Below are 25,563 nucleotides of genomic sequence, written 5' to 3'. Positions count from 1 at the left end.
TGAGTCGTGCGCTCCCCGCTCTTTCCCCTCCCCTCCCTTCCCCTCCCCTTCCTTCTTGGCTCCCTTCTTTTAGATTAAATGCTTGAAATGCATTCGGGTGAAATGCAAGCGGGCCACGGCTTTGTTCTCCCGTCCCGGCTCGGATCGCTTCCATACTCTCCTCCCAGCCGCCCCTCCCCGCGCCCGACCTGACCCCACACTTAACAGCCCTTCACCCCGCGTTCTCAGTGTCCCCCCTCCGCGTCCCCTCCCCTCCACCCCCCAACTCGGGCCAGGAATCCAATACTCTAGCGCTAAGGCTGTGCGGTGCCGGGTTCCCACTCCTGCTAGCCACCAGGAGTCACCTTTGGGAGCAGGGCGGGTCTGTGAAGACCCCCCGTGCTGCTCTTGTGGGCCCCCTTCCCTTTGTGTTTCCTCCTGACCCTTCCACGGCAGGCTTTAGGTTTTGTTTTCCAAAAGGATACTGAGGATTCTCGAGGGCAGCTAGGAAATAAAGTAGCTCAAATGGACGGAATTTGAACTTTGAAACGTGGGCTGGGACGCTGGGGTCTTTGCAGGAGCTTGACACAGGCTAGTGCCTCTGGAGCGTCATTTGCCTTGTCTACAAACGGGAGACAGGGCATGCTGGACCTTTGAGCGAATTGGAGAGGTTGTATGCAAAATATCTATCTAGTGGTGTGTCCGTATGGGAGAATGTGGGACGATGGTTTCCCAGACTAGAGCCTCTTTACGCCTGGGAATCCCTCAAAAAGTCAACCAGAGGGTACCCATCTCTCAGTGCCCTGGAATCAAATCCGGTCTTACCCTGAGGCCACTGGCCTCCACTCCCACCTCCTGTCCAAAATGGTTTCTATAGAAGGTGGTGGGTTTTACTGTATCAGGTTTAACAATGGTGAGGGTGGAGAGTGGGCCTAACTTGCTACATTAACATTCCCTTTTTCCCAGAAATCTGTGGTAGTCACAGATAAGGCATCTGTGACTATGCATGGATCCTGGAGTAAAGGGGGTTGGGGAAGGAAACCCCACATGCTCACATAGAACTTATCAGGCTGAAATGTGTTGCTCAGTTCTTAATTTAGCAGCAGGACTTTTCCATCTTATTTTTATTTTTTATGTTTTTTAAGTAGGCTCCATGCCCAACATGGGGTTTGAACTCACAGACTCTGAGATCAAGAGTAAGATGCTGTACTGACTGAGCCAGCCAGGTGCTCCAGGACCTTTCCATCTAAGGATGAGGAGTTCATTTATTTAATCACTCTACACCTGTTGACTGTCCTGCAGGATTCCAGCTGGTGTTCTAGGCTCTAGGGATACAGCAGGGAACCACACAAAGCCCTGTCTTCATGGGGCTCACATTCTAGAGAAGGGACATAAGTAAGCAAATACGTATAGAAGATGAGCTCACGTAGTGCCTTGTGCGATGAAAAGAAGAGCGGGTAATGAGACACAGAGTGATTGGAGGAGGGCTGGGGAGCACTGCTTTTGCTCAGGTGGTCAGGATGGCCTCTTGGCAGTGATATTTGAGCCATGACCTGAAGGGTGAGTAGGAGGTAACCATGTGAAAACTCAGAAGAAGAGATACAGGGCATACTGGTTGCAAAGAAACCATTGTATCCTGACAAGAAATCATCACACCCAATTCATGCTTTAAAAAAAAAAAAAAAAAAAAATCACTCTGGTTGCCATGGAGAGAACAGTCAAGCCTGGGGTGTGGGGAAGGAATGAAAATATAAAAAAGAAAATAAGTTCAATTCTGGACAAATTGAGTCTGTAAGGCCTACAGGTCAAGATGCACTGCAGGCAATTTAAAATTCATTTTTACAATTGAAGAGAGTGATTGGATAGACTTGGAAATCGTCAGAAAATAGAAAAATATCTGATGCTTGGAGTGGCTAGGGAAGCCCCCAGAAAATAGAAAAAACATCTGATACTTGGAGTGGATAGGGATGCCCCTTGAAAATGGGGGGAAAAATTATAAACTGTTGTTATGGGTAGAAATCTGGAAAGCGCCCAATGTAAGAGGCAGAGTGTCCAGGAGAAGTCCGATAAAGAGACCAAGAATGAATAGCAAAGTCCAAGAGAACAGAGAGGGTGGTAGGTGTCTAGGGAACAGAGGTTTTTTTGGGGGGGGCAGGTAGGGGGGCCATTAAGAGTGTCAGATACTGCAGAAAGAGCAAATGGGATAAAGACAGAAAGAGGCCATTGTGTTTAACAATGACAAAGCCATTAGCAGTGAGGATCATTTAAACGACCATCCCATCAGTTAAAATGGCTACAACATAGTACTTCTATTTAATAACATATACTCTTAAAAAGGAATTAGGTAAATTTATATGACTAATAAGATAGGCAGATTGTTAAAATGTAAAAAGCAAATGATGGAACAGTATAAATAGCCCATTCTCTTAGTATCAGAAGAAGCTCTCTGGGAAGCAAGATAATCTTGTGAAAGATGGAGGGAGGCAGTGAGAGGGTCTCACGAGAGGTTGGAAACGACATGTAATGGGGATAGCCCTGGCATTGATGCCATTTTCTCCAGTAGAACTCGGGATAGTTAGATTAACTCAAGTTGGAAACAGGTAGGGAAGGCAAATTCAGAGTGAGTTCAGAGTGAGTGTGCTGGTGAAGCCCATGATATCTAGGGTAGAGAGGAAAGGCAAAGCTCCGAAGAGTATAGATACAGGAAAAAGAGAGCCCTCAGGATGATTGCAAAAAATAAAAGGGAAGATTTGGTACCAGTGAAAAAAGAGGGGACAGGTATTAGTAGCAAGAATTTATTGAGCACTTACTTTGTAGTTTTCCTGTGTTATTTGTTTGCTCCTTGCCGATCTGTGACATAGGAGTATAATCTCTGTTTACAGAGGAGGAAATGGAGGCACAGAGATTAAGTAAATCAGTCACGTAACTCGCAAATGACGGAAGCAAGATTTGAAGTCAGGTTTTACTCACTGTGCTTCATCAAAAGCTGTGATTTCAGTGAAGTACTTCAGAGGTGGGATTGGTCTGGAAGACTGGATTCTGCTAATCTGGAATAAAGGTGTAGTAATTTGGGTTAAGGCAGGTGAAGGAGCCACAAGACAGAGTGGCTAGTAGGATGATCAAGGCAGGTTTGGGTGGGGGCTGTCTGGAAATGAGGTGGACGAGAAAATTCTCAGTTGGTAGAAACTGTGATAAAGATGACAAGGGGCATAGAGCCAGATGACTTAAGCGTAAAAGAAGTATGGTTTGTGCAAGAGAAGGGAATATTAAGAGATTTAAGATGCCTTTTGCCTACAGATGACTTTCAGGTGAATTGGGGAGATAGGACGTTAGTAGATTATTAACAATAAGTGGTAGTGGGGCGCCTGGGTGGCTCAGTCGGTTAAGCGTCCAACTTCGGCTCAGGTCACGACCTCAGGGTTCGTAAATTCAAGTCCCGCATCCAGCTGTCTGCTGTCCGCACAGAGCCCGTTTCAGATCCTCTCTCTCCCTCTTTCTCTGCCCTTCCCCCATTCACTTGCAATCTCTCTCAGAAAATAAACAAACATTAAAAAAAAAAAAAACACCAATAAGTGGTAGCATATGTGAAGCCAAATAAACAATATAGACCCCGAGTTCAGAAACTTTGCTCAGGAGTGACTGGTCACTTGATCTGGACCTAGTAAGGTCACCAGCGCATGGTTGGTACATCGGTGTTACTTTGCAGGGAGAGAGAAAGATCTCTACCCATCTGACCTTTTGAGATCAGGCTCTTAGATAGGTTTTGTTTTTTACCAAAGCATTATCGAGAGAATCATAGTACCTACACGGTGAGTTTGGAAGGAATAAGGAAAAGAGAAAAATCCAAAATGATTGTGGTATTTCTGTCATGGGTGGCTCCCACCTACCCCACCCCACCAAAGAATGGGGGCAGTATTGGAGATAAGTAATCAGATAATCCATCTACAACACAACTTTACTAGGTCGGGGCCAAACCCCCCACAGAAGAGGAAGGCAATGCGTGCGATATAAGGTATGAAGGTATTATTTGGTCTGTCGAGTCCCGTTTATTCTTCTGGTAGCAGAACCTGGAGCCCTTCTTTTAGGAAACTGCTTTTACACATTTTCTCCGTGCGTGTGGTCATGCCTCCATCACTGCCCGCCTCCTTCCCTGGACCAGTCAACGTTTGTGTGTGAGATTCTTGGAAGCAGAGCGGAGGGATGAGACTCCTTTCCTCTCTGACAGTCGAGGGGTAGATGTGAGCCTAAAAATTGGCAGCAACCATGGTCACTGCCTGAAGGAGAGAGTGGGGCCTAGGGTGTAGGGCTCAGAGGCTGAGAGGAGCAGGGATTTGCTTTTTGTATGTGTTTCCAAACTATTTTTCTCCCTGGGGGAGAAACTTGAAAAATGGCGCAAGGCATGTTTTCGGCAAAAAATTATTTTTATCGATTTAGAAGTTTCTCAATATATCTTCAGATGAGAAAAAAGAGAACCCAAGTGAGTTCCGGGTTTAAATTTTGTATAAAATGGCTCAGTTAGTGTGTTTGTCGCTTCCCCAGCTTAGCCATGTTTTCTGCCTTTGAACAGAGAAAGCATTGTTCTGAATAAACTTAGAGCATATTATCTGCGATACTGAAACTATTTAAAGATTTCTTGTTTTGATTTTTTGAAAAGCAGATGAATAACATAATTATCTGCAGTTCGTAGCAGTCTCCATTCCTTCAGATTTAGGACTTCTTTGCAATGCAATTTGCATGCACCATTAAGAATTACAAGGGATAAGCCAGTAGTTTCTCTCTCTCTCTCTTTTTAAACAGCATATTACTTTTTTTTCCCCCATCATAAGTGTAGTCTTTAATCCCCATCACCTATTTCACCCATTCTCCCCACCCACCTCCCATCTGTTAACCATCAGTTTGTTCTCTATAATTAAGAATCTGTTTCTTGATTTCTCTCTCTCTTTTCCCTTTGCTTGTTTGTTTCTTAAAGTCCACACATGAATGAGATCATATGGTTATTTGTCTTTCTCTGACTTATTTTGCTTAGTGTTATACTCTCTAGCTCCATCCATGTTGTTGCAAGTGGTAAGATTTCATTTTTTTTTTTACAGCGGAATAATATTCGTTTGTATATGTATATATACCTCATCTTCTTTATCCACTCATCTATTGATACATACTTGGGATGCTTCCATAGTTTGGCTATTGTAGATAATGCTGCTATAAACATCGGGGTGCACGTATCCCTTTGTTTTTGTACTTTTTTGGTAAATACCCTGTAGAATGATTCCTGGATCCTATGGTATTTTTAATACTGTTAATATTTTGAGGAACTTCCATACTGTTTTGCACAATGGCTGCTCCAGTTTGCATTCCCACCAGCGGTGCACGAGGGTTCCCCTTTTTCCACATTCTTGCCAACATCTGTTGTTTGTACACCAGTAATTTCTTTATCTCTAGTTGCCTTTTATCTCAACAAGGAAAACACACTGAGACACAGAATTAAAGCCCCCAAGGTCTCACAGCTATACACCCGTCCTCACATGTATGGGACTTCTAAGTCCATATGCTTGACCACTACTCCATGCTGCCTCTGAGCTACGAATTATCATGACAGCTCTTATGAAAAGGTTGGTTTTGTCATTTGCTTATCATTATTTTCTCCTCCTCCTCCTCCTCCCCCACCTCCTCCTTCTTCTTCTTCTCCTCTTCCTCCTCCTCCTTCTTCTTCTTATTCCTCTCCTCCTCCTCCTCCTCTTCCTCCTCCTTCTCCTCCTCCTTCTTCTTCTTCTTCTTCTTCTTCTTCTTCTTCTTCTTCTTCATCTTCTTCTTCTTCTCCCTCTCCTCCTCCCCATCTTTCTCCCCCTCCTCCTCCTCCCCTTTCCCCTTCCTCCTCCTCTCCTTCTCCTCCTCCTTCCTCTTCCTCTTCTTCTTCTTCTTCTTCTTCTTCTTCTCCTTCTCCTTCTCCTCCTCCTCCTCGTCCTCCTCCTCCTCGTCCTCCTCCTTCCCCTCTTCCCCCTCCTCCTCCTTCTTATTATTATTCCTCTTCTCCTCCTTCTCTTGTTCCCCCTCCTCCTCCCTTTCCTCCTCTTCCTCCTCCTGCTTCTTCTTCTTCTTCTTCTTCTTCTTCACCACCTCCTCCTCCTCCTTCCCTTACCCCTTTCCCCTTCCTCCTCCTCCTCCTCTTCTTCTTCTCCCTCTCCTCCTCCCTGCCTTTCTTCCCCTCCTCCTCCTCCTTCCCTTTCCCCTTCCTCCTCCTCTCCTCTTCTTCTTCTTCTTCTTCTTCTTCTTCTTCTTCTTCTTCTTCACCACCTCCTCCTCCTCCTTCCCTTACCCCTTTCCCCTTCCTCCTCCTCCTCCTCTTCTTCTTCTCCCTCTCCTCCTCCCTGCCTTTCTTCCCCTCCTCCTCCTCCTTCCCTTTCCCCTTCCTCCTCCTCTCCTCTTCTTCTTCTTCTTCTTCTTCTTCTTCTTCTTCTTCTTCTTCTTCACCACCTCCTCCTCCTCCTTCCCTTACCCCTTTCCCCTTCCTCCTCCTCCTCCTCCTCTTCTTCTTCTCCCTCTCCTCCTCCTTGCCTTTCTTCCCCTCCTCCTCCTCCTTCCCTTTCCCCTTCCTCCTCCTCTCCTCTTCTTCTTCTTCTTCTTCTTCTTCTTCTTCTTCTTCACCACCTCCTCCTCCTCCTTCCCTTACCCCTTTCCCCTTCCTCCTCCTCCTCCTCCTCTTCTTCTTCTTCCTCTCCTCCTCCCTGCCTTTCTTCCCCTCCTCCTCCTCCTTCCCTTTCCCCTTCCTCCTCCTCTCCTCCTCCTCTCCTTCTTCTTCTTCTTCTTCTTCTTCTTCTTCTTCTTCTTCTCCTCCTCCTCCTCCTCCTCCTCCTCCTCCTCCTCCTCCTCTTTCTTCTTCTCCTTCTTCTTCTTAAGTAGGCTTCAGGCCCAGCACAGAGCTTACTTCAGGGCTTGAACTCACAATCCTGATATCAGGACCTGAGCTGAGATGAAAAGTTGGATGCTGAACTGACTGAGCCACCCAGGCACCCCTTTTTTGATCTTTTTGGTATCATTTATTAAGCACTTATTCACCAGGAAATGTCCTAGGAACTCTAAGATCTGTTCTATCTTTCTCTCTCTCTCTCTCTCTCTCTTTTGTTTTTCTTTATTTGTTTTAAACAATAGACATGTATTTCTCATAGTTCTGGAGGCTACAAGTCCAACATCAAGGTGCTGCCTGATTTCATTCCTGGTTAAGACAGTCTTACTGACTTGTATGTAGCTGCCTTCCTATTCATCTCTTTGTGTCCACACATGGCAGAGAGAGAGAGGTGGAGGGAGGGTGGGAGGGAGAGAGAGAAAGAAAAAACAGAGAGAAGAAGATCACTAGAGATCTCATTATTTTTCTCTTATAAGAGCACTGATTCCATCACAAAGTCTCCACCCTCATGACCTAATGGCTTCCAAAAGGCCCCACCTCCTAATGTCATCGTAATGCTTCGACATATGACTTTTAGGGGGGCATAATTCAGTCCATCGTATTGTAGAGGCAGCTTCTTTGCAGTCACCTTCCAATGGGGTTGTTCCTACCTGCTTTGGAGACTCTCCGTTCTCTGTTAATCCTCACCCCAGCCCTGTCCAGAGGTTTTATTGTGTCTTATTTAAAGGAAGCGGCAACAGAGTCTCAGACAGGGTGAGCACTTTCTCTAGCATCACAGCCGAGTAAGCGTCAGAGCTGAGGTCTAGAACACAGAGAGGAATGTAGGCTCTGAGATGCAGCCAGAGCAGGGGGCAGTAAAGGATTTGCATGGTCGGAAGAATGGGCTCAGAAGACCACTACTGAATGATGCCACCACCTGGAAGGGTTCCAGGGAGTGGAGTGGGTGAGCGTGTGTGGTCTAGAAGGGGAGCCGGAAAATGCCGTGCACTTGAATGATCACCCTGGGGCCTCGTGCTGGTTGGGGTTCTTACCTGGCCTTTACTGTGGCCTGCCAGAGGATCTTCTGGAGGCTCCTCACATACAGCTGGTGTTTAGGCTCTGACAGGGACCTGTGGTGTTAGTGGTTACAGCAGGCCCAGGGAGTTCTCAGGGCTGGAAAACAGAGCTGCTCTGTGCAAATTCAACAGTTGCACGCAGCCAATTGGCTGATAGAAGCAGAGCAAATGTGATACTTTTCAAATATGCAGATGACACACACCATTTGGCTAACAATCTGCCGGTGGTAGATGTGAATTCCCAGAGCCTTGAATAGTGGTGCTCTGTATTACAAGGAGACAAACCAAGACAAAGCAGTTTGGGCTGGAGCTCAGGTAGGATTGGGTAGTCTGCGGGTGGAGAATGTGTCATTCGTTAACTCGTTGAACATTTTTGAGCACGTACTATATTCCAGATCCGTGTCCTGAGCACTGGGGTGTCAACAGTGAATCAGACAGAGTCTCTGTCAGAAGGCACTAACGTTCTAGTCGGGGGAGATAAGACAGAACACAGAGAGACATCCATGTGTCACATCCAGTGGGGATATGTGCTGTGAAGGAAAGTAAAGCTGGGTAAAAGGGATACAGCGATGAGTAGGAAGGAAGGGGGTGCTATTTTATGTAGGTGATCAGGTAAGGCCACTCTGTGAAGGTGACATTTAAATGGAGACTGGCAGGAAGTGAAGTGTAAACCATGTAGAAATCTGGGGAAAGAGTACTGTAGGCAAGAGAAATAGCAGGTGTTGGTGTGGGAGCATGCTTGGCATTTTCAAGGATCAGCAAGAAGAATGTGGCTGAAGCAGAGTGAAGGAGGAAGGGAATCCCTGCAGACGAGTCAGAGAGGTAGCTCCTGTGGGCCACAGTGAAGACTCTGGATTGTGCTCAGAGGGAAATGGGAAGCCCTTGGGAGAAGATTAGCAGAAGACAGCCATGATATGATGTGCATTTTTAAATGAGCGCTCCAGCTGCCATGTTGGAATGGGGTGGAGGTGCCAATGTGGAAGCAGGGAGGCAAGCCTAACAACTATGGCAATGGTCCCGGAGAAATGATGGTGGCATGGACCGGGAGGCAGCAGTCGGGATGCTGAGAGCTGGTCCTGGTTGAATTTTGAAGGAATTGATCATGGGATTTGCTAATGGGTTTCGCGAGGGAACGAAAGAAAGAAGCCAACGACAACTCCAACATTTTGACCTAAGCAAGTGGAAAAATAAGTTGTCCTTTGCTAAGATAGGGAAGGGATAAATTTGGAAGAAAATGCCATGAGTTTGGTTTGGCTGGCATTCCTGAACCCAGAACTGGAGTGGGAGTGGGTGGGGGCTGGACCATAAGTTGCCCTTTCAAAACCTGAGCTAAGGTTTTGAGTCTTGGATGAGGAGGATGGAAAGTAGGGGGACATCCCAGCATCAAATGAAGTAAATGAGTTCTATAACAGGTAAGACCGAGTGAGTCAGAGGCTAGAAGAGGCAGGAGTCTTCTCAAGGAGCCTGAATGAGAGCCTTTAAAAAGACAGAGAGCTACAAGGAGCCCATTTACAAAGAGTTTGGGAGAAAAAAATCAGAGAGCAGGCACAGTCAGCAAGGCTTCCAGAAGGAAGTGGGGCCTGACCTGAGCTTCTGTGGAGGAGGCTGAGCTTGAGATACAGAGGAAGAGGGGGAAAGAAAGGGGCATGCGGGTGCAAGACAGACACATGCACAGAACCCAGAGAGCTGCGAAGGGTCACAACTTGATAGAAGATCACTCTGAGGATGGGAAGGCGATGGTGTCAGGAATTGGGCTGGGAAATTAGGATGGCTGTGCATTATGAAAGCTTAAAGCTGAAGAGAGGAGTCTGACAGAAACGTGCAGGAGTCATTAAAGAATACGAACCTGCAATACAGCTATGGAAGGAGTTGAGTGCTAACACGTCCCTGTTGCATCCTTTCTCCATGATCTGAAAGTAACAGTAACTCACTCTTCACCTTCATTTTCTCTCCCACATCTTCACTTTTCTAACCATACAACTTGCACAACCAGTGCTCAGCAAGAGTGGGATTTGCTGGCACTCTGTCCACTACATGAATAGGCAGTTTCTGGAGCAGTTTTTCCCGCTAGGACCGGCTGGAGTTCCATATTAATATAATTATGAACATAGTGTCACTTATAGTCATACACGATGTAACGTAGACATAAATTATGTATTTACACATATCCGCTCTTAGAAACACTGCTATCAGGTGAGCCGTAAGACAGTAAGTTGATATTTCGTCGTATAACCCGCCAAAAGTTAGGAATGGAATTCTCCGTTCATTTCAGGACTAGATTCTTTACCAGTTTTCGTAAAACAAATTTCCCACTGATCTTTTCATAGGTTGACAGAATGTAATTTAATGTCATATTGATCGTCAGACCTTTTCTCTGTTTTCAATATTATTCTTTTTGTTCCAAATGATCCTCTTTTTTGTTTGTTTATGCTTTAAAAATAAATTTCCAATGAAAAATATTGTAACCAAAGTAATTTGATTTGCAGATTACGGATGACTGGCCAGGATATGACTTGAATTTATTCACGTATCCACAGCACTATTATGGAGATTTGGAGTATGTCCTCATACCTCATGGCATCGTTGTGGACAGGTGAGTGTTATTTCTTGGCGTCAGTCTTGGTCCTGTGCTGGCTGGCCCTCTCTTGTGTGAATCATACAATACACTTTACACCCCTCCTCCTGAGTCTCTCTCACATAGAGGTAGACAGAGCTTTTATAGGACAGAGCATTTGGAATAAAATGAATCTCTGCTTTGACTGAACTGTTTACCTGGACATTTCAGGGGAAATGGTAAGAATATATATATTATAAGTAGCAGCCTCAAAATAACAGTGTCTTGTGCAAACTGGTAAAAAAAAAAAAAAAAAGGATTTGGGAAAGCATTGCTCTTTTTGGGGGAGGGGAAGCATTGCTCTTTACCTGACGACCTCTGTCTTACATTTTGTCACAGACTCTTGAGTTAACCTGGAATAATTAACAGGTGAACTTTGCCTTCATAGGACACACCCTTAAAGCCCAGGCTTTTCCTGCAACTAGCATTTAGCTGGGATCAGGCGACGTATCATAGATCGGCCAGTCTGTGCACGATTATGTTTTCCAGGCAGTGGTAATATTTTGGGAATAGGAATATTTTCAGCTTAAAAATATCTGCACAGCACTATTTCTAGAATACTATTTCCAGTTCTTTCTGACCATCCTGTGTAGATATTCTTTAGCCCCTTCCTAGCCAGTTGCTTTTCCAAAAGACAACATTTTCTCTCCTGTTCTAAGCCCCTAAGTCACCATTTGTTTCTTGGTTTTCAGAGAGCCTCCTCCACTTGAGTCTGCCATAAGCATCAGGATTTAAAGGTCATATACCCCGTTTCACAGAACCGCTTGATGCCCAAGCTATTACCTTTCCATGTACCTCTCATTTCTTGTGCAAAGATCAAATACATAAGCCTTCACATGTATATGGAAAGCAAGCTTCACAGATTTCACGGTGCACTCCCAGGAACACAGAGGTTCTTCAGACACCCAGAAATGGGGGTGGGAGAGGCACCAGGGAATAGGAGCAAATTGAAACTTTGGACTCCCCACCCCTTATTTTTCCTTAAACCAGAGTACTTTTGCCTCTATTTTAAAAAATCTGTTCTATTCTTCCGAGTTAATATTTAACTTTATGAAATAAGTCCTTAGCCAAAGTAAAGTATGAAAAACACAAGACAGTCACATTCCCAGGATATTATCTTTCCATCAATTCCTGTCTGTAAGCAAAAGGAAATGTCATTCTTTTCTCCAAGATTTTTCCATTGGATAAGACCTGCATATTGCATGTTCTCTCAAACTATAGTATATTATTAAAATAAGGTCTAGTTTGGAGTTTCTTGTGGCCTAACATGGCTGTCCGTGGAATACAAGCCCCAGTCTTCAGAAGGAACAAAATGTTCTGTGATCAAATAAACTTGGGAAATTTTGCATCTCCCGAATGGCCAGATCTCCCTGATGGCAATTCACATTAAAGATGTGGAAATTCCTGCAAAAAAAGAAAAAACAAAAGGGAAGGAAACTTGCTTGACTTTAACAATTACACCAACTTTTGTTGTGCAGTAAAACACTTGTATTCAGTTTCCCTCTTAACAATTCAGAGCCATTTTTCCCTTAACACTGGTTCGAGAACCCTCTGGTTTAAATTTTTTTTTTTTAACATTTTTTTATTTTTGAGACAGAGAGAGACAGAGCATGAACAGGGGAGGGGCAGAGAGAGAGGGAGACACAGAATCCGAAACAGGCTCCAGGCTCTGAGCTCTCAGCACAGAGCCCGACGAGGGGCTCGAACTCACGGACCGTGAGATCATGACCTGAGCCGAAGTCGGACGCTTAACCGACCAAGCCACCCCGGCGCCCCAGAGAACCCTCTGGTTTAAACAAATTCCTGCTTTTCCCACCTTAATTTTGTATCTTTAGTTAATTGCATCCTGATCTGGTACAAGATTGAGTCCTGGTAAGGTTACCCAAAGCCAGTCCCCAGTACAGGAGACTTACCCAGTGAAGTTGTTAGATGCAATTTCTTGAGGCACCTGGGTGTCTCAGTCGGTTAAGCATCCAAGTCTTGGTTTTAGCGCAAGTCATGATCTCGTGGTTCGTGGGATCAAGCCCCGCATCAGGCTCCCCACGGCGGTGCAGATCCTGCTTGGAATTCTCTCTCTCTCCTTCTCTTTCTGCCTTTCCCCAACTCTCTCTCTCTCTCTCTCTCTCTCTCTCTCTCTTTCTCAGAATAAATAAACTGAAAAAAAATCTTTTAAAAAAATGCATATTCTTACGTTTTATGTCTGGAAATTTTGCTTCAATGGTTGGGGGTGGAGCCCAGGAATGAATTCATTAAGATATAATTTACATATTGTAAAGTTTACCCATTGTAGATAAATGACTCAATGATGTTTAGTAATTTTTTATAGTTGGGCAAGCACAACTATCATTTTATAATATTTCTAGCATCCCCAAACGTTTGTTGGCTGTCAATCCCCATTCCTACCTTCAGCATCAGGTGGTCACTAGTCGGATTTCTTTATCTATAGACTTGTCTTTTCTGAACATTGCATATAAGTTAAATCATACAATACTTAATTATTGATTTACCAGTCGATAGTTATTTGGATTTCTAGTTTGGGGCTTCTATGAACATGTCTCTATGATCATTCACATGTAAGTTTTTGTGTGGATATATCTTTTCATTTCTCTTGGATAGATTCCTTGGAGTGATATTCTGTGTTTGATAGTTAAGCTTGAGAAACTGCCACTTACTTCCAAAGTGACTGTACCATTTTACATTTCTACCAGCAAGGATGAGGGTTCCAGTTTCTCCACATAGTTGCCAACATTTAGTATTGCCTGTCCTTTTGATTATAGCCGTTCTAGTGGATACATAAAAGTATCTCATTGTGATTTTAATTTGCATTTTCCTAAGGATTCATGTACTTGTTATTTATTTATTTATTTATTTATTTATTTATTTATTTATTATTTTTTTTGGAGAGATGACTATTTAAGTCTTCTGCCATTTTTACACTGTGTGGGTTGTCTTCTGATTGGGTTGTAAGGGTTCTTTATATATTCTGGATACAAGTCCATTACCAGATATATGATTTTTGAATATCCTACCACCTTAGCCCGTGGCTTGTCTTCATTTTCTTATTTATATCTTTTGAGAAGAATGTTAAAATTTTTTTTTAACGTTTATTTATTTTTGAGACAGAGAGAGACAGAGCATGAACGGGGGAGGGTCAGAGAGAGAGGGAGACACAGAATCCGAAACAGGCTCCAGGCTCTGAGCGGGTCAGCACAGAGCCCGATGCGGGGCTCGAACTCACGGAGCGCTAGATCATGACCCAAGCCGAAGTCAGCCGCCCAACCTACTGAGCCACCCAGGCGCCCCAATTGAGAGAAGAATGTTAGATGCAGTATTCTATAAGTGCTAGTTAGGTCCAGTTGATTTATGGTACTGTGTGGTTTAACTATATCCTTTTCTGACTGCTAGATCTATCAATTACTGAGAGAGGGGTATTGAGGTCTCCGACTGCAAGAGTGGATTCATCTATTTTTCATTGTAGTTCTGTCAGTGTTTGACATTCTGTTGTTGGATGCATGCACATTAAGGATTGCTATGCCTTCTTGGAAAATTGACCTCTTTATTGTTATATAATGCCCCTCTTTATTCCTGATAATCTCCTTGCTCTGAAATCTGCTTTATTTGAAATCAGTAAGTTGCTCCTGCTTTCTTTTGATTAATGTTAGTATAGTATGTCTCTCTCTATCTTTTTACTTTTCATTTATGAGTGTCTTTGTATTTATAGACAACATATGTTAGGGTCTTTTTTTTTTTAATCCACTCTCTAACAGTCTCTGTCTTTTAACTGGTGTATTTATATCACTCATATTTAAAGTGATTATTGATATAGTTGGTTTAATATCCACCATATTTGTAATGATTTTCTGTTCACTGCCCTTGTTCCTTGTTTTTTTGTTTTCATCTTCTACTCTGTGGAAACTGTCTCCCCCACAGTGTGTGGACTCTGATGACATGCAATTTATTTTTCTTGTTTTTACTTGTAAGTCTCACTTACTAAGGCTTAACCCCTGTGTCTGAATAGCTTAGTCTTCAGTCTAAGATTGGTTAGAGATTGTACTCAAATACCTCAAGCCAGTAAAGCTTCTGCTTTCTGCTGATGAATGTGTGTAGAGGCTGGCAAGTACATTCAAATTGCCAGCATTTTTCGAGTTTTCCCTGGTTCTTATTTTTCACCGTGCTTTCTTGTGCCTCTTCTGCCCATGCTTATAGGCTCCATCTTTCAGGAATGTATGGGTAGCCTGGTCCTATGCTTGTTTCTGCTGTGCTTATGTATAGCTTCTGGTCAACTTGGGATATGTGAAGAGTTTATTGTCTACCCCTCTCCCATGACCCTAACCTTCCAAAACTTCCTATCAAATCCTTGACTAGACTAGTCTGCCAGTTAGTTGCTCAAAAAGGAAACTTTGTGATAATGGGGCCATTGGCTTTCTCTGTTCACATGCTACCAAGATGGCTGCACTAACTGATAATGCTCCCGGCCAGGTGAGCTCTCTCTGGCAGTGCCCCACCCTGACTGAACTACCTGGTTGAACAACAGAGCTAACGTGGGGCTCAGGGAGATGGGAACATTATTTCTACCCATTGTTCAACGTTTTCATGAATAAATGATTCTCGGTTTGTTATATGCCTCTAGTTAACTTCCAGAGTGCAGAAATGGTTGTTTTTGACAGTTTCATCCAGCTTTATAGTTACTTTTTTGTAGAGAGGATGTGTTGACCACCTCACTCCATTATGCTGAAGACAAATGTCCCTTTGAATATCTGGCATGCTGGTATACATTTTCTTGATGATCATATTTTGAGAAACATCACCTGAAGCCTGGTTGCCATTTTATATGTATATGTGTGTACATATGTAAGCACACACACATACATATAAGTTATATAATATATAAAATATATAATATATTAGATATGTAGAACATATGTAATGTAATGCTTTCTGCACACACACACATATACATATCATATATTCATATATATATATATATATATATATATATATATATATTCAGATCATTCAGTTAACTCATTTTAAATCTAATTCTGTCTGAAGTGCCAGTAGGAGTTTTTTTTGTTGTTTTTTCGTTTTTTTTCAAGACAGTGCACATGTGCGTGAGAGTAGGGGAGGGGCAGAGAGAGAGGGAGAGAGAGAGAATCTCAAGCAGGCTCCATGCTCAGCACAGAGCCTGATGCAGGGCTCAATCTCACAACCCTGAATCATGGCCTGAGCCGAAATCAAGAGTCAGACACTTAACCGACTGAGCCAGCCAGGCACCCCAGGAATTTGTTTTTTTAATATGCACCTTAGATCCTGCCTCCATTCAAGGTTTTAATGTTGTATGCATGTATTGGTAATGGACTTATAGACATGAAACAATTAGAAAAAATACAGTGACGGTTCCAAATTAGGCATTGGGTGCCAGCCCAAGCTGCATCACTGCATAGCTCCAGAGAAACCTCATTCACATGGTGCTCCATGGAAATGATGTCTACTGGAAATTGCACTCCGGGCACCCTTCACATAGGTAATGTGCCACCTTTGTGAAATAGGAGACAGATGTTATTCTTTTTTTTTTAATTTTTTTTTAACGCTTATTTATTTTTGAGACAGAGAATGAATGAGGGAGAGTCAGAGTGAGGGAGGCACAGAATCCGAAACAGGCTCCAGGCTCTGAGCTGTCAGCACAGAGCCCGACGAGGTGCTCGAACTCACTGGCCGTGAGATCATGACCTGAGCCGAAGTCTCATACTTAACCGACTGAGCCACCTAGGCGCCCCCAGATGTTATTCTTTTGATAATTTCTATGGGCTTGACTCTTCTTCCCGTGTCCTCTAGTGTTATAAGGTGGGTGAGTCATTCTCCATTTCCTCTCTCTCTGCTATAACATCACCAGATACTTTCACAGCATTGTTGTTAAGGTTATCAACCAGGCTCTGGAGTGATAAAATAATAGCATTCACGATCTTTGACATATATTTTACAGCTTACTAATTTTTGTGACACAGAGAAGCAAAAATGTACTATTGACGATGCAGTTATCAGAAATGTGTTTTGAATACTCTCTCTTTGTCCAGCTTTCACAAAGCTTCTTTATCTGTAGCCTTCTGTCTCCCAACGTCTTCCACGTTCTCCTGCATAATCTAATGTGTGTAGTGCATCGTGCATTTTTTTTTTGAAAGGAACAAAAACACTCAGAAGTACTTATGCTTTAATATATCTTGTAATCCCTCTTTCAGAACTGAGCGGCTGGCTAAGGATATTATGAAAGACATAGGAAACTGTGACATTATGGTCCTGTGTGTGCTTAAAGGAGGTTACAAGTTCTGCGCGGATCTTGTAGAGCATCTTAAGAACATCAGTAGAAATTCGGATCAATTTGTCTCTATGAAGGTTGATTTCATCAGACTGAAAAGTTACAAGGTAAGTTATTTATTCCATTTTCATTATACAATGTTTAGAATAGAGAATTTTCTAGAATAAAAGAATTGACAATGTGATGAAAATGAAGAATGATTTTTTTAATTTGCTGTATGCAATCTATAGTTCAAACAATAACGTCTGTGGGGAGAAAAACCCTCTTTCTGTTTTCACATATATGGAAAGTTGCTTGAGGAATGATTCATGGTTTCTTTTATGGTTATAAAGCTGAGTGGCCATTTCCTGGTGACTAGCCTCACAAGCGAGTGTGTTAACAATGAGTGTTAAGAAGGTCTGGTGAGCACTGACGTGTTTCCGCTCTGTATGTCACCGTTGGGCCTGGAGTTCTGTGGGAGGGTGTCCAGCCGCAGAGAGGACAGTATTAGTACTTGGGTGACTGCAGTCATGGCCTGGAAGTGGAGAAGGGAAGTCTGTAGGGACAGTGGGTTACCAAGTGCAAGGAGACAAGCTCAGAGAACCTCCAGCAGAAGGCCCCTCCACCAGTCTATCCTGGGCTCTCTTGGTCAGCACTGGACAGAACCAAGGGAGATTTTTCCCCAAAGGTGTCATCCCTTTTGTGTTCCTCCTTCTATGATGTTACCTTCTGTGATGCTTTTTGATTCAATGGATAGTAAATCATTAAAACCAGCCTACTATTGGGTCACCTGGTGGCTCAGGCAGTTAAGCATCTGACTCTTGATTTCGTCTCAGGTCATGATCTCACAGTTCATGGGATTGAGCCCCACATCAGGCTCTGTGCTGACTGTGTTCGAACCTGCTTGGGATTCTCTCTCTTTTCCTCTCTTTCTGCTTCTCTCCCCCACTCATTCTCTCTCTCTCTCTCTCAAAAATAAATAAACTTAAAAAATTAGCCTACTATTTGGTGATGAACTGTTGGAGTCAAAACCATGAAATTATTCTCATTGATTAAACTGGCTTGACACATTTTAATTCACTCTTCAAATTGGTTTTCTATTGCTGTGTGACAAATTCACTACAAACTTAGTGGCTTAAGCCAATATGCATTTATCATCTCAGTTCCTCTAGGTCAGACACTGGGCATGGGTTCTCTGCTCAAGAGTCTTCCCAAGTTCAAAGTCAAGATGTTAGCCGGGGTGGGATCTCGGCTGAGGTTTGCAGATGAGTGACCTTTCCACAATCGCTGGCTGTTGACAGAATTCAGTCTCCACTTCCTTGCTGACTCAAGGCTGGAGATGCTTTCAGCTCCTTCAGGCTACTTTCGGGTCTTTGCCTCATAGTTCCCGGCACAGGAGAACCTTTCCATCTTTTGAGGGCCTGGCCCCTCTTTTAAAAGCTGACCTGATTAAGTCTGGTTTACCCACGATATGCTCCCTTTGAGGAACTCAAAGTCAACTAACTAATCCCCTAATCACGGGAATGCCTTCCCATGGTTACTAGTCTCACCCACACTCAGTGGAGGAAATGAGGCAGAGTGTATACACCAGGGGACAGATAGGCATGTGTCTTGGGTTCTGCCCACCACTCTCTGTGATTCAGTTGCTTCAGCTCTTGAGCAGCTGGCAAATTGTTTCTCATTTCTTAAGACGCTCTGTATTCTCCCGATGACCTCTCAGGCCAGAATAAAGCGGTTTTTGAGGCGCCTGGGTGGCTCAGTCGGTTAAGCGTCCAACTCAGGCTCAGGTCATGATCTCGTGGTTCCTGAGTTTGAGCCCCATGTTGGGGCTCTGTGCTGACAGCTCAGAACCTGGAGCCTGCTTTGGATTCTGTGTCTCCCTCTCTCTCTCCCCCTCCCCCACTCACACTCTGTCTCTCTCTTTCTCTCTCTCTCTCAAATGACAAAAATTAAAAAAAAATAAAGCTGGTTTTTGCAGACATCTTAACCTTAAATGGTTGGTTTCATCTTCTCCTGGAAACCATTCCTTTAAGTTCCTTTCATCTTAGATGAAGTCACTGTGCTTCTTTGAAAAATTTTTTTTTCTCATTTACTTGGCTCTGATACTGTTTTTTCCCGGGAAAACAGGTTTTTAAGCTCTTTTAAAAACTTAAAGTCGATTTGTTGAGGTATAATTTATATGCAGGAGATTTTATCTGTTTGAGTTTACAGGTCTGTAAGTTTTGACAATTGCATACAGTCATGTAAGTCGCCACAATCAAGACATAGGTCAGCTCCTCACCGTTAAAAATGCTGTGTCCCTTTGTGACCAACTCTTTCCCTAGATCCTGGAAACCACGGATATAGGTTTTCTGTCCCTAGAGTTTTGCTCTTTCCGGAGTATCATATAATGTAATCATATACCACATAGCCTTAGTAAATCGTAGCGTATTTCATTTGAGATTCATCCATGTTGTTAGGTATACCAGTAGTTTATTTCTTCTTATTGTCAATTATGGTTTCATTATATAGAGACATCCCAGTTTTAAAATCACTTATCAGCTGAAGGATATTTGATTTGTCTCCTTTTTGGGGTGATTATGAAAAAGCTGCTCTAAGTATTCACGAAGAAGTTTTTGTCTGTACTTACATCTGCATTTCCCTGGAGATTCCTAAGTCGTATGGTAGTGTATATAAGAAATCGTAGTGTATATAAGGAATCACCAAACCGTTTTTTAGATGGATTGAATAATTTTGCACCTTCACCTGCAGCAGATGAGAGTTCTGGTTGCTCCATATTTTCAACACCACTTGGTTTTGCAATGATTGTTTGCAATGCTTATATATCATTGTGGTTTTAATTTGCATTTGTTTCTGTGGTGAAGTGTTTGTTCAAGTATATTTCATAAATTTTTTTTTTAACGTTTATTTATTTTTGAGACAGAGAGAGACAGAGCATGAACGGGGGAGGGGCAGAGAGAGAGGGAAACACAGAATCCGAAGCAGGCTCCAGGCTCTGAGCTGTCAGCCCAGAGCCCGACGCGGGGCTCGAACTCACGGACCGCGAGATCATGACCTGAGCTGAAGTCGGACGCTTAACCGACTGAGCCACCCAGGCGCCCCTCAAGTATATTTTCAAAAAGTTGGGTAGTTTGCTTTCTTGTTATTAAGTTGAGAGTTCTTTATCTATTTTGGCCACAAGTCCATTATTAGGTACGTTGTTTCACATATATTTTCCAGCCAGTGGGTTGTTCTTCATTTTCATAACGGTGCTTTTTTTTTTCAAAGAGCATAATTTAAACATTTCTACAAACTCCAATTTATCAGTTTTTTTCTTTTATGGATCATGCCTTTTGTGTATCTAAATAGTCTTTGCCTCGGGACGCCTGGATGGCTCAGTCAGTTGAGTGTCCGACTTCGGCTCAAGTCATGATCTTACAGCTCGTGAGTTCGAGCCCCTCATCGGGCTCTGTGCTGACAGCTCAGAGCCTGGAGCCTGCTTCAGATTCTGTGTCTCCCTCTCTCTCTATCCCTAACCCACTCGCATTCTGTCTCTCTTTCAAAAATAAATAAACATTAAAACAATTTTTAAATCATCTTAGCCTCATTCAAGGTCACAATTTTCTGTTCTCTTTAAAAAGCTTCACAATTTTAGATTTAAATCTAGGTCTATGAGCCATGTGGTGTTATTTATTAATAAGGCACTCTTTTTTGCAAGTGACTATCCAGTTGTTTCAGGATCGTCTGATGAGAAGACTGTCTTCTCCAATTGTGTGAGACCTTTGCTCTTTCACTGAACACTTGACTGAATCAGTGTGGGTCTATTCTAGACACTGTATCTAGTTCTATTCATCTGAAGGCTTATCTTTTCGTCAATACCACACTGTTCCGATGACTGTGGCTAATTAGTCTGGATATCAGGTAGCATGTACTCTTCCAACTTTGTTCTTTTTCATAAGTGTTTTAGCTATTCTACTTCTTTGCCTTTCCATGGAAATTTTATTTTATTTTTTAAATATTTGTTTTTTTTATTTTGAGAGAGAGAGAGAGAGAGGGAGAGAGAGAGAGCACGTGAGTGGGAGAAGGGGCAGAGAGAGAAGAAAGACAATCCCAAGCAGGGCTTGATCGAACCCCACATGGGGCTCAGTCCCATGAACTGTGAGATCATGACCTGAACCAAAATCAAGAGTCGATGCTTAACCAACTGAGCCACCCAGGTGCCCATCCATATAAATTTGAAAATCATATTGTTGATTTCTACAAAGCAACCTGTTAAAATTTTTATTGGGATTGTTTTGAATCTATAGATCCATTTTCGGGAAAATTAACATCCCAACACTTTTTAGTCTTCCCATCCATGAACAGGATATATTTCTTAATTTTTTAGGTCTTATTTTTAATATCCATTTGTCTAGTTTTCAGGAGTCAGATCTTAGACATCATTGGTTAGATTTACACCTAAATGTTTAAAATGTTTCTTGGTCCTATTATATTTGGTAAGTTTTCTTTGAATTTAAATTTCCAATTGTTTACTGTTAGTATATAGAAATACTACCGATTTTGTATATCAAATATTATGACTTTTCAAAACTCTTATTAGTTCCAAAGGCTTTTTTATAGATTCTTTTGGAATTTCTATGTTGACAATAATTTTTTCTGTGAAAAAAGATGGTTTCACTGCCTCCTCTCTAATTTGTAGACTTTTTGTTTCTTTTTATTGCCTTATTGCAGTGGCTAGGACTTCCTGTACAATTCTGAATAGCAATGGTGAAGGAAAACATCTTTGCCTTGTTTTCAATCGGTAGGATATTGACTATTGCATCCCCCGATTTTTGATACATTGTTTTCATTTTCATTCAATTCAAACTATTTTCTAATTTCCTTTGTGACTTCCTCTTTCACTCATGAATTGTTTCTTGTTTAATTTCCAAATACTTGGGGATTTTCCGGAGATAGTTGTGTATGGTTTTCAGCTTAATTCTGTTGCAGCAACTATACTTTGGGTGATTTCAATTCTTTTACATTTGTTGAGGCTTGTTTTATGACCCAGAACGTGGTCAATCTTGCTGAAATTAACAGGGTTGTAGTCCATGTGAGATTAAACAATATTGCTATCTCGCATTATCCATTTCTCTGAACATCTTATCCTTATGTGACCAATGTTTTAACCTAGAGGCACATATCTTAACACTTACATGGCCTGTTAACTCATATTTATGTGATACTAGTTCAGAACATTTGCATTTCTAAAACTCCAGTAGCGTTGTGGGCATTCTTGCTACATTTAGAAAGATATTTCCAAATCAATATATTTTTCCTAGTGATAGGGATGTGGCGGTTCCTGCCCAGGGTTCTGATGAAGGAGGAAAGCAATGGTTTTTTTTACATTTTTACATTTTACATCTTCACCATCTTCATCGATTCTCACACACTGTGTATTTTAGCTTGCATCTCACATTTACATCCTGTAGGACCCTAGAACGATTGCCATGTTTCTTTTCTTACTAAATGTTCTTCTTCATATGTATCAACAAGGTGATACAGATCATCTCCTGAGAAATTAACTCACATAAAATGTAAAAGCCTACCTGCTCACTCAGAGCAAGCTTTTCCCCTAATTAGCCTCAGAAATGGATGGAAAAACCATATTCATGGACTGAGGTGTGATATGAATGGTTTTCTGCATGTAAGCTGTCCCCATCCAGTGATGAATTAATTGCTGTGTCATGTTGGGCTTGAGCTGACCATCCCTGTTACATACTTGGGCTCTTTCAACATTCCTGAGGGCAGAGATGTATTTTTAAAGAAACCAAAGACTAATAAACACCACCAAATAAGGGGAACAGGACCAGTTCATTTTCCTCTGAGGGTATTTGGTGTTCTCACATACCTCTAAACCTGTTCGTAGGGAACAGACATCGTGAAAACATCTCAGCAGAAACAGTGACCACGAAAGTGTTCTTTTTATTCCTTTAGAAATTTCTGGAGGGAGAGCAGGACTTCGTAGAGTTCTGAGTGCTGGTCAAAAGCGTTGTGTAGTTTTACTTCCTTCTAGCCTCTTGCTCTGTGATTCTTTTTAGGTTGCTTATTTGGGGCAGAAAAGTTGAAAGTCCAGTTTGCTCAGAGGCAATGTTTCTTCTCCCTGTTACAACCATTGGCGTTCAAAAGTCACTCGAGGGGCTCTCATTGTTTGATGCCCTCCACTCTTTGCTGAGGGACCTTCCTGAGGGGTGGATGTCTCCAAACATCTCAGATTCCAGGCAGTCGGACTTGTGTTTGTTGTTACATGAAACTTTCCACAAGACATGGAATGAATTTGCGTGAATGATAGCAATCTAGCCAAAGATTATTTGGAACTTAGCATTAGGCTAATTCATTGGAGAGCAGGACCAACATAGTCCTGTTCTTCAATGAAATGAGGAGCACTGGCAACCTCCATTCCTTAACAGTTCAAGTTTTTCCTTCCTTCCTCCCTCCCTTCGTTTTCTCCTTCTGTCCTTCCTTCTGTCTTTGCACCCAATGTTCGTTCAGCACCTGCTATATGAATTTATTCTCTCATTGAATTCTGACTGCAGCCCTGCTGGGCATCTCTCATCTCTGCTTTTATTGATGAAGAAAGGGAGGCCCAGAGAGGTTCATTAACTCACTTAATGTTACACAGCCAGTAACTAGTACAGATGGCATCAGAGCCCAGGCCCTTTGGTCTTTCAAGCCTGTGCCCTTTGCAACTTATCAACATTTTCCACAAAATTTTCCGAGGTTTTCCACAAAACTTTGTTGTTTCATGAAATGTGAATATATTTGCTAACGTTTATGAAGGAGTTAGCTATCTTTTTCTCCTAAAATATATGTCAGATCCATGCAAAGTGTATGTATACAATTATAATCATTATGCAATACTGTGCCTTTAAGAAATGGGGGCCTCGCTTGGTACCATCCGGAAGTTGCATGGGAGAGAGAACTAATTACATGTATGACATCCCATATGCACACAGGTGGCTATACTTTGTAGCTTGTCTTGTAAGATCAGCAAAATTTGTGGAAGTATTCAGTGTTTATTTAATCAAGAATCAAATATCAATTATTTCTCACAAGAATTTATTCACCTCGAGGCCTAAGTTTTCAGCAGATCTAATCCAAGGATATACCGCATCTTCACGAGTATCTATTTGTATTATACCACCACATGACACATTTGAAAAACAGATTCTTTGTCTCAAAGTAATACGTTCAAGGAGGTTAACAGACCAAACAGAGAGTTTGGGTGTGACAGTTTTACGGACTAGGCAATCTGAAAATCCCCTTGTTACAACCACTTAAGAATGCTAAATGAGGGGGGTGGCTCAGTCGGTTGAGTTTTGGCTCAGATCACGATCTTGAGGTTTGTGAGTTCAAGCCCCGCATTGGGCTCTGTGCTAACAGCTCAGAGCCTGGAGCCTGCTTCAGATTCTCTGTCCCTGCCCCTCTCTGCATATCTCCGGCTTGCACTCTCTCTCTCTCTCTCTCTCCCTCTCAATAATAAATAAACATTAAAAACATAAATTTAAAAATGCTAGATGAAATATAATAATATATATTTTTTAAAGATTTTCAATGCGGGGCATGTGGTGGCTCAGTCAGTTGCGTGGCCAACATTGGCTCAGGCCATGATTTCCTCCTTTGTGAGTTCGATCCCTGTGTCGGGCCCTGTGCTGACAGCTCAGAGCCTGGAACCTGCTTCACATTCTGTGTCTCCCTCTCTTTCCGTCCCTCCCTTGCCCACACTCTGTCTCTCTCTCTCTCTCTCTCTCTCTCTCTCTCAAAATAAAGAAACATTAAAAAATTTTTTTTTTAAAACAAAGATTTTCAATGCTTCCTGTAGCTCACAAGAAGGCACAGGGCACCCAAGAGGCAGAAATGAAAAGTCTAAGAATCAAACCAGAGATGAACTGGGAGCTGGGGTGCTGGAAGAAGAGTTATCTCAGCATCCGATTTTCACACCCATGCAAAGACAGATGGTAAAGCCTTGGACCAACATAAAGTGGGAAGCTGAATGAAACCCTCCAGTAAAGCCACTGCCCTCAAAGGTGCATACCCTTGGCGAAAAAATCCATCCCTTTTTTAAATTTTTTATTTTGTTAACATTTGTTTATTTTTGAGAGACAGAGAGACAGAACACCAGCGGGGGAGGGGCAGAGAGAGAGGGAGACACAGAATCGGAAGCAGGCTCCAGGCTCGGAGCTGTCAGCACAGAGCCTGATGCAAGGCTCGAACCCAACGAACCATGAGGCCATGACCTGAGCCGAAGTAGGATGCTTACCTGAGTGAGCCACCCAGGCACCCAGAATCCACCCTTTAGTAATGGGAGATCTGAAGAAACTAGCTTGTCTTTCTTGGCCTGGGCTGGAATGGCAAAGTAAAATGTCCTGTGGGAATTTTTCAGTTCAGATCTGTACCACATGTGAGTTAAAGGTTTTCATTTACCTTACCTGCATTGTCTGGGAAACTCCAGCCAGAGAATTTAATATTAAAATTGGTCCCAGACCGCAATGCCCCCAAGGTGCCTGGTAGATGCAAGCTGAAAACCTCAATGGAGGGAGTGCCTCAGCCTAGGTGGGATTCCTCCAGGTAAGCTGCACTTAACCTGCACAAAGCCAAAACACAAAGGATAATAATCCACCACGGGCAAGGTCAGCTGGTTAAAATAAATAGCAGAAATAGGCACACAAACTGTCTGAAAGAGAAATATAAAATAATTATACTT

The 25,563-nt window shown here is 42.6% G+C and overlaps 1 protein-coding gene across 1 annotated transcript in view; it reads left to right on the top strand.

Annotated features, from left to right (window-relative positions):
- The window catches only part of PRTFDC1 (phosphoribosyl transferase domain containing 1), a 98,299-nt gene that overhangs the window by 113 nt on the left and 72,623 nt on the right, over positions 1-25,563 (top strand). The window contains exons 2-3 of the mRNA XM_042991242.1: positions 10,422-10,528; positions 16,786-16,969. Of these exons, the coding sequence (XP_042847176.1) occupies positions 10,422-10,528; positions 16,786-16,969 (291 nt within the window). The remainder of the gene's footprint in view (positions 1-10,421; positions 10,529-16,785; positions 16,970-25,563) is intronic.

The sequence above is a fragment of the Panthera tigris genome, chromosome B4 (assembly GCF_018350195.1).
Source record: "Panthera tigris isolate Pti1 chromosome B4, P.tigris_Pti1_mat1.1, whole genome shotgun sequence".
In the NCBI taxonomy this organism is placed as follows: domain Eukaryota; kingdom Metazoa; phylum Chordata; class Mammalia; order Carnivora; family Felidae; genus Panthera; species Panthera tigris.
The sequence above is the reverse complement of the archived record's forward strand: the minus strand, read 5'-3'. Positions and strand labels throughout refer to the sequence as shown.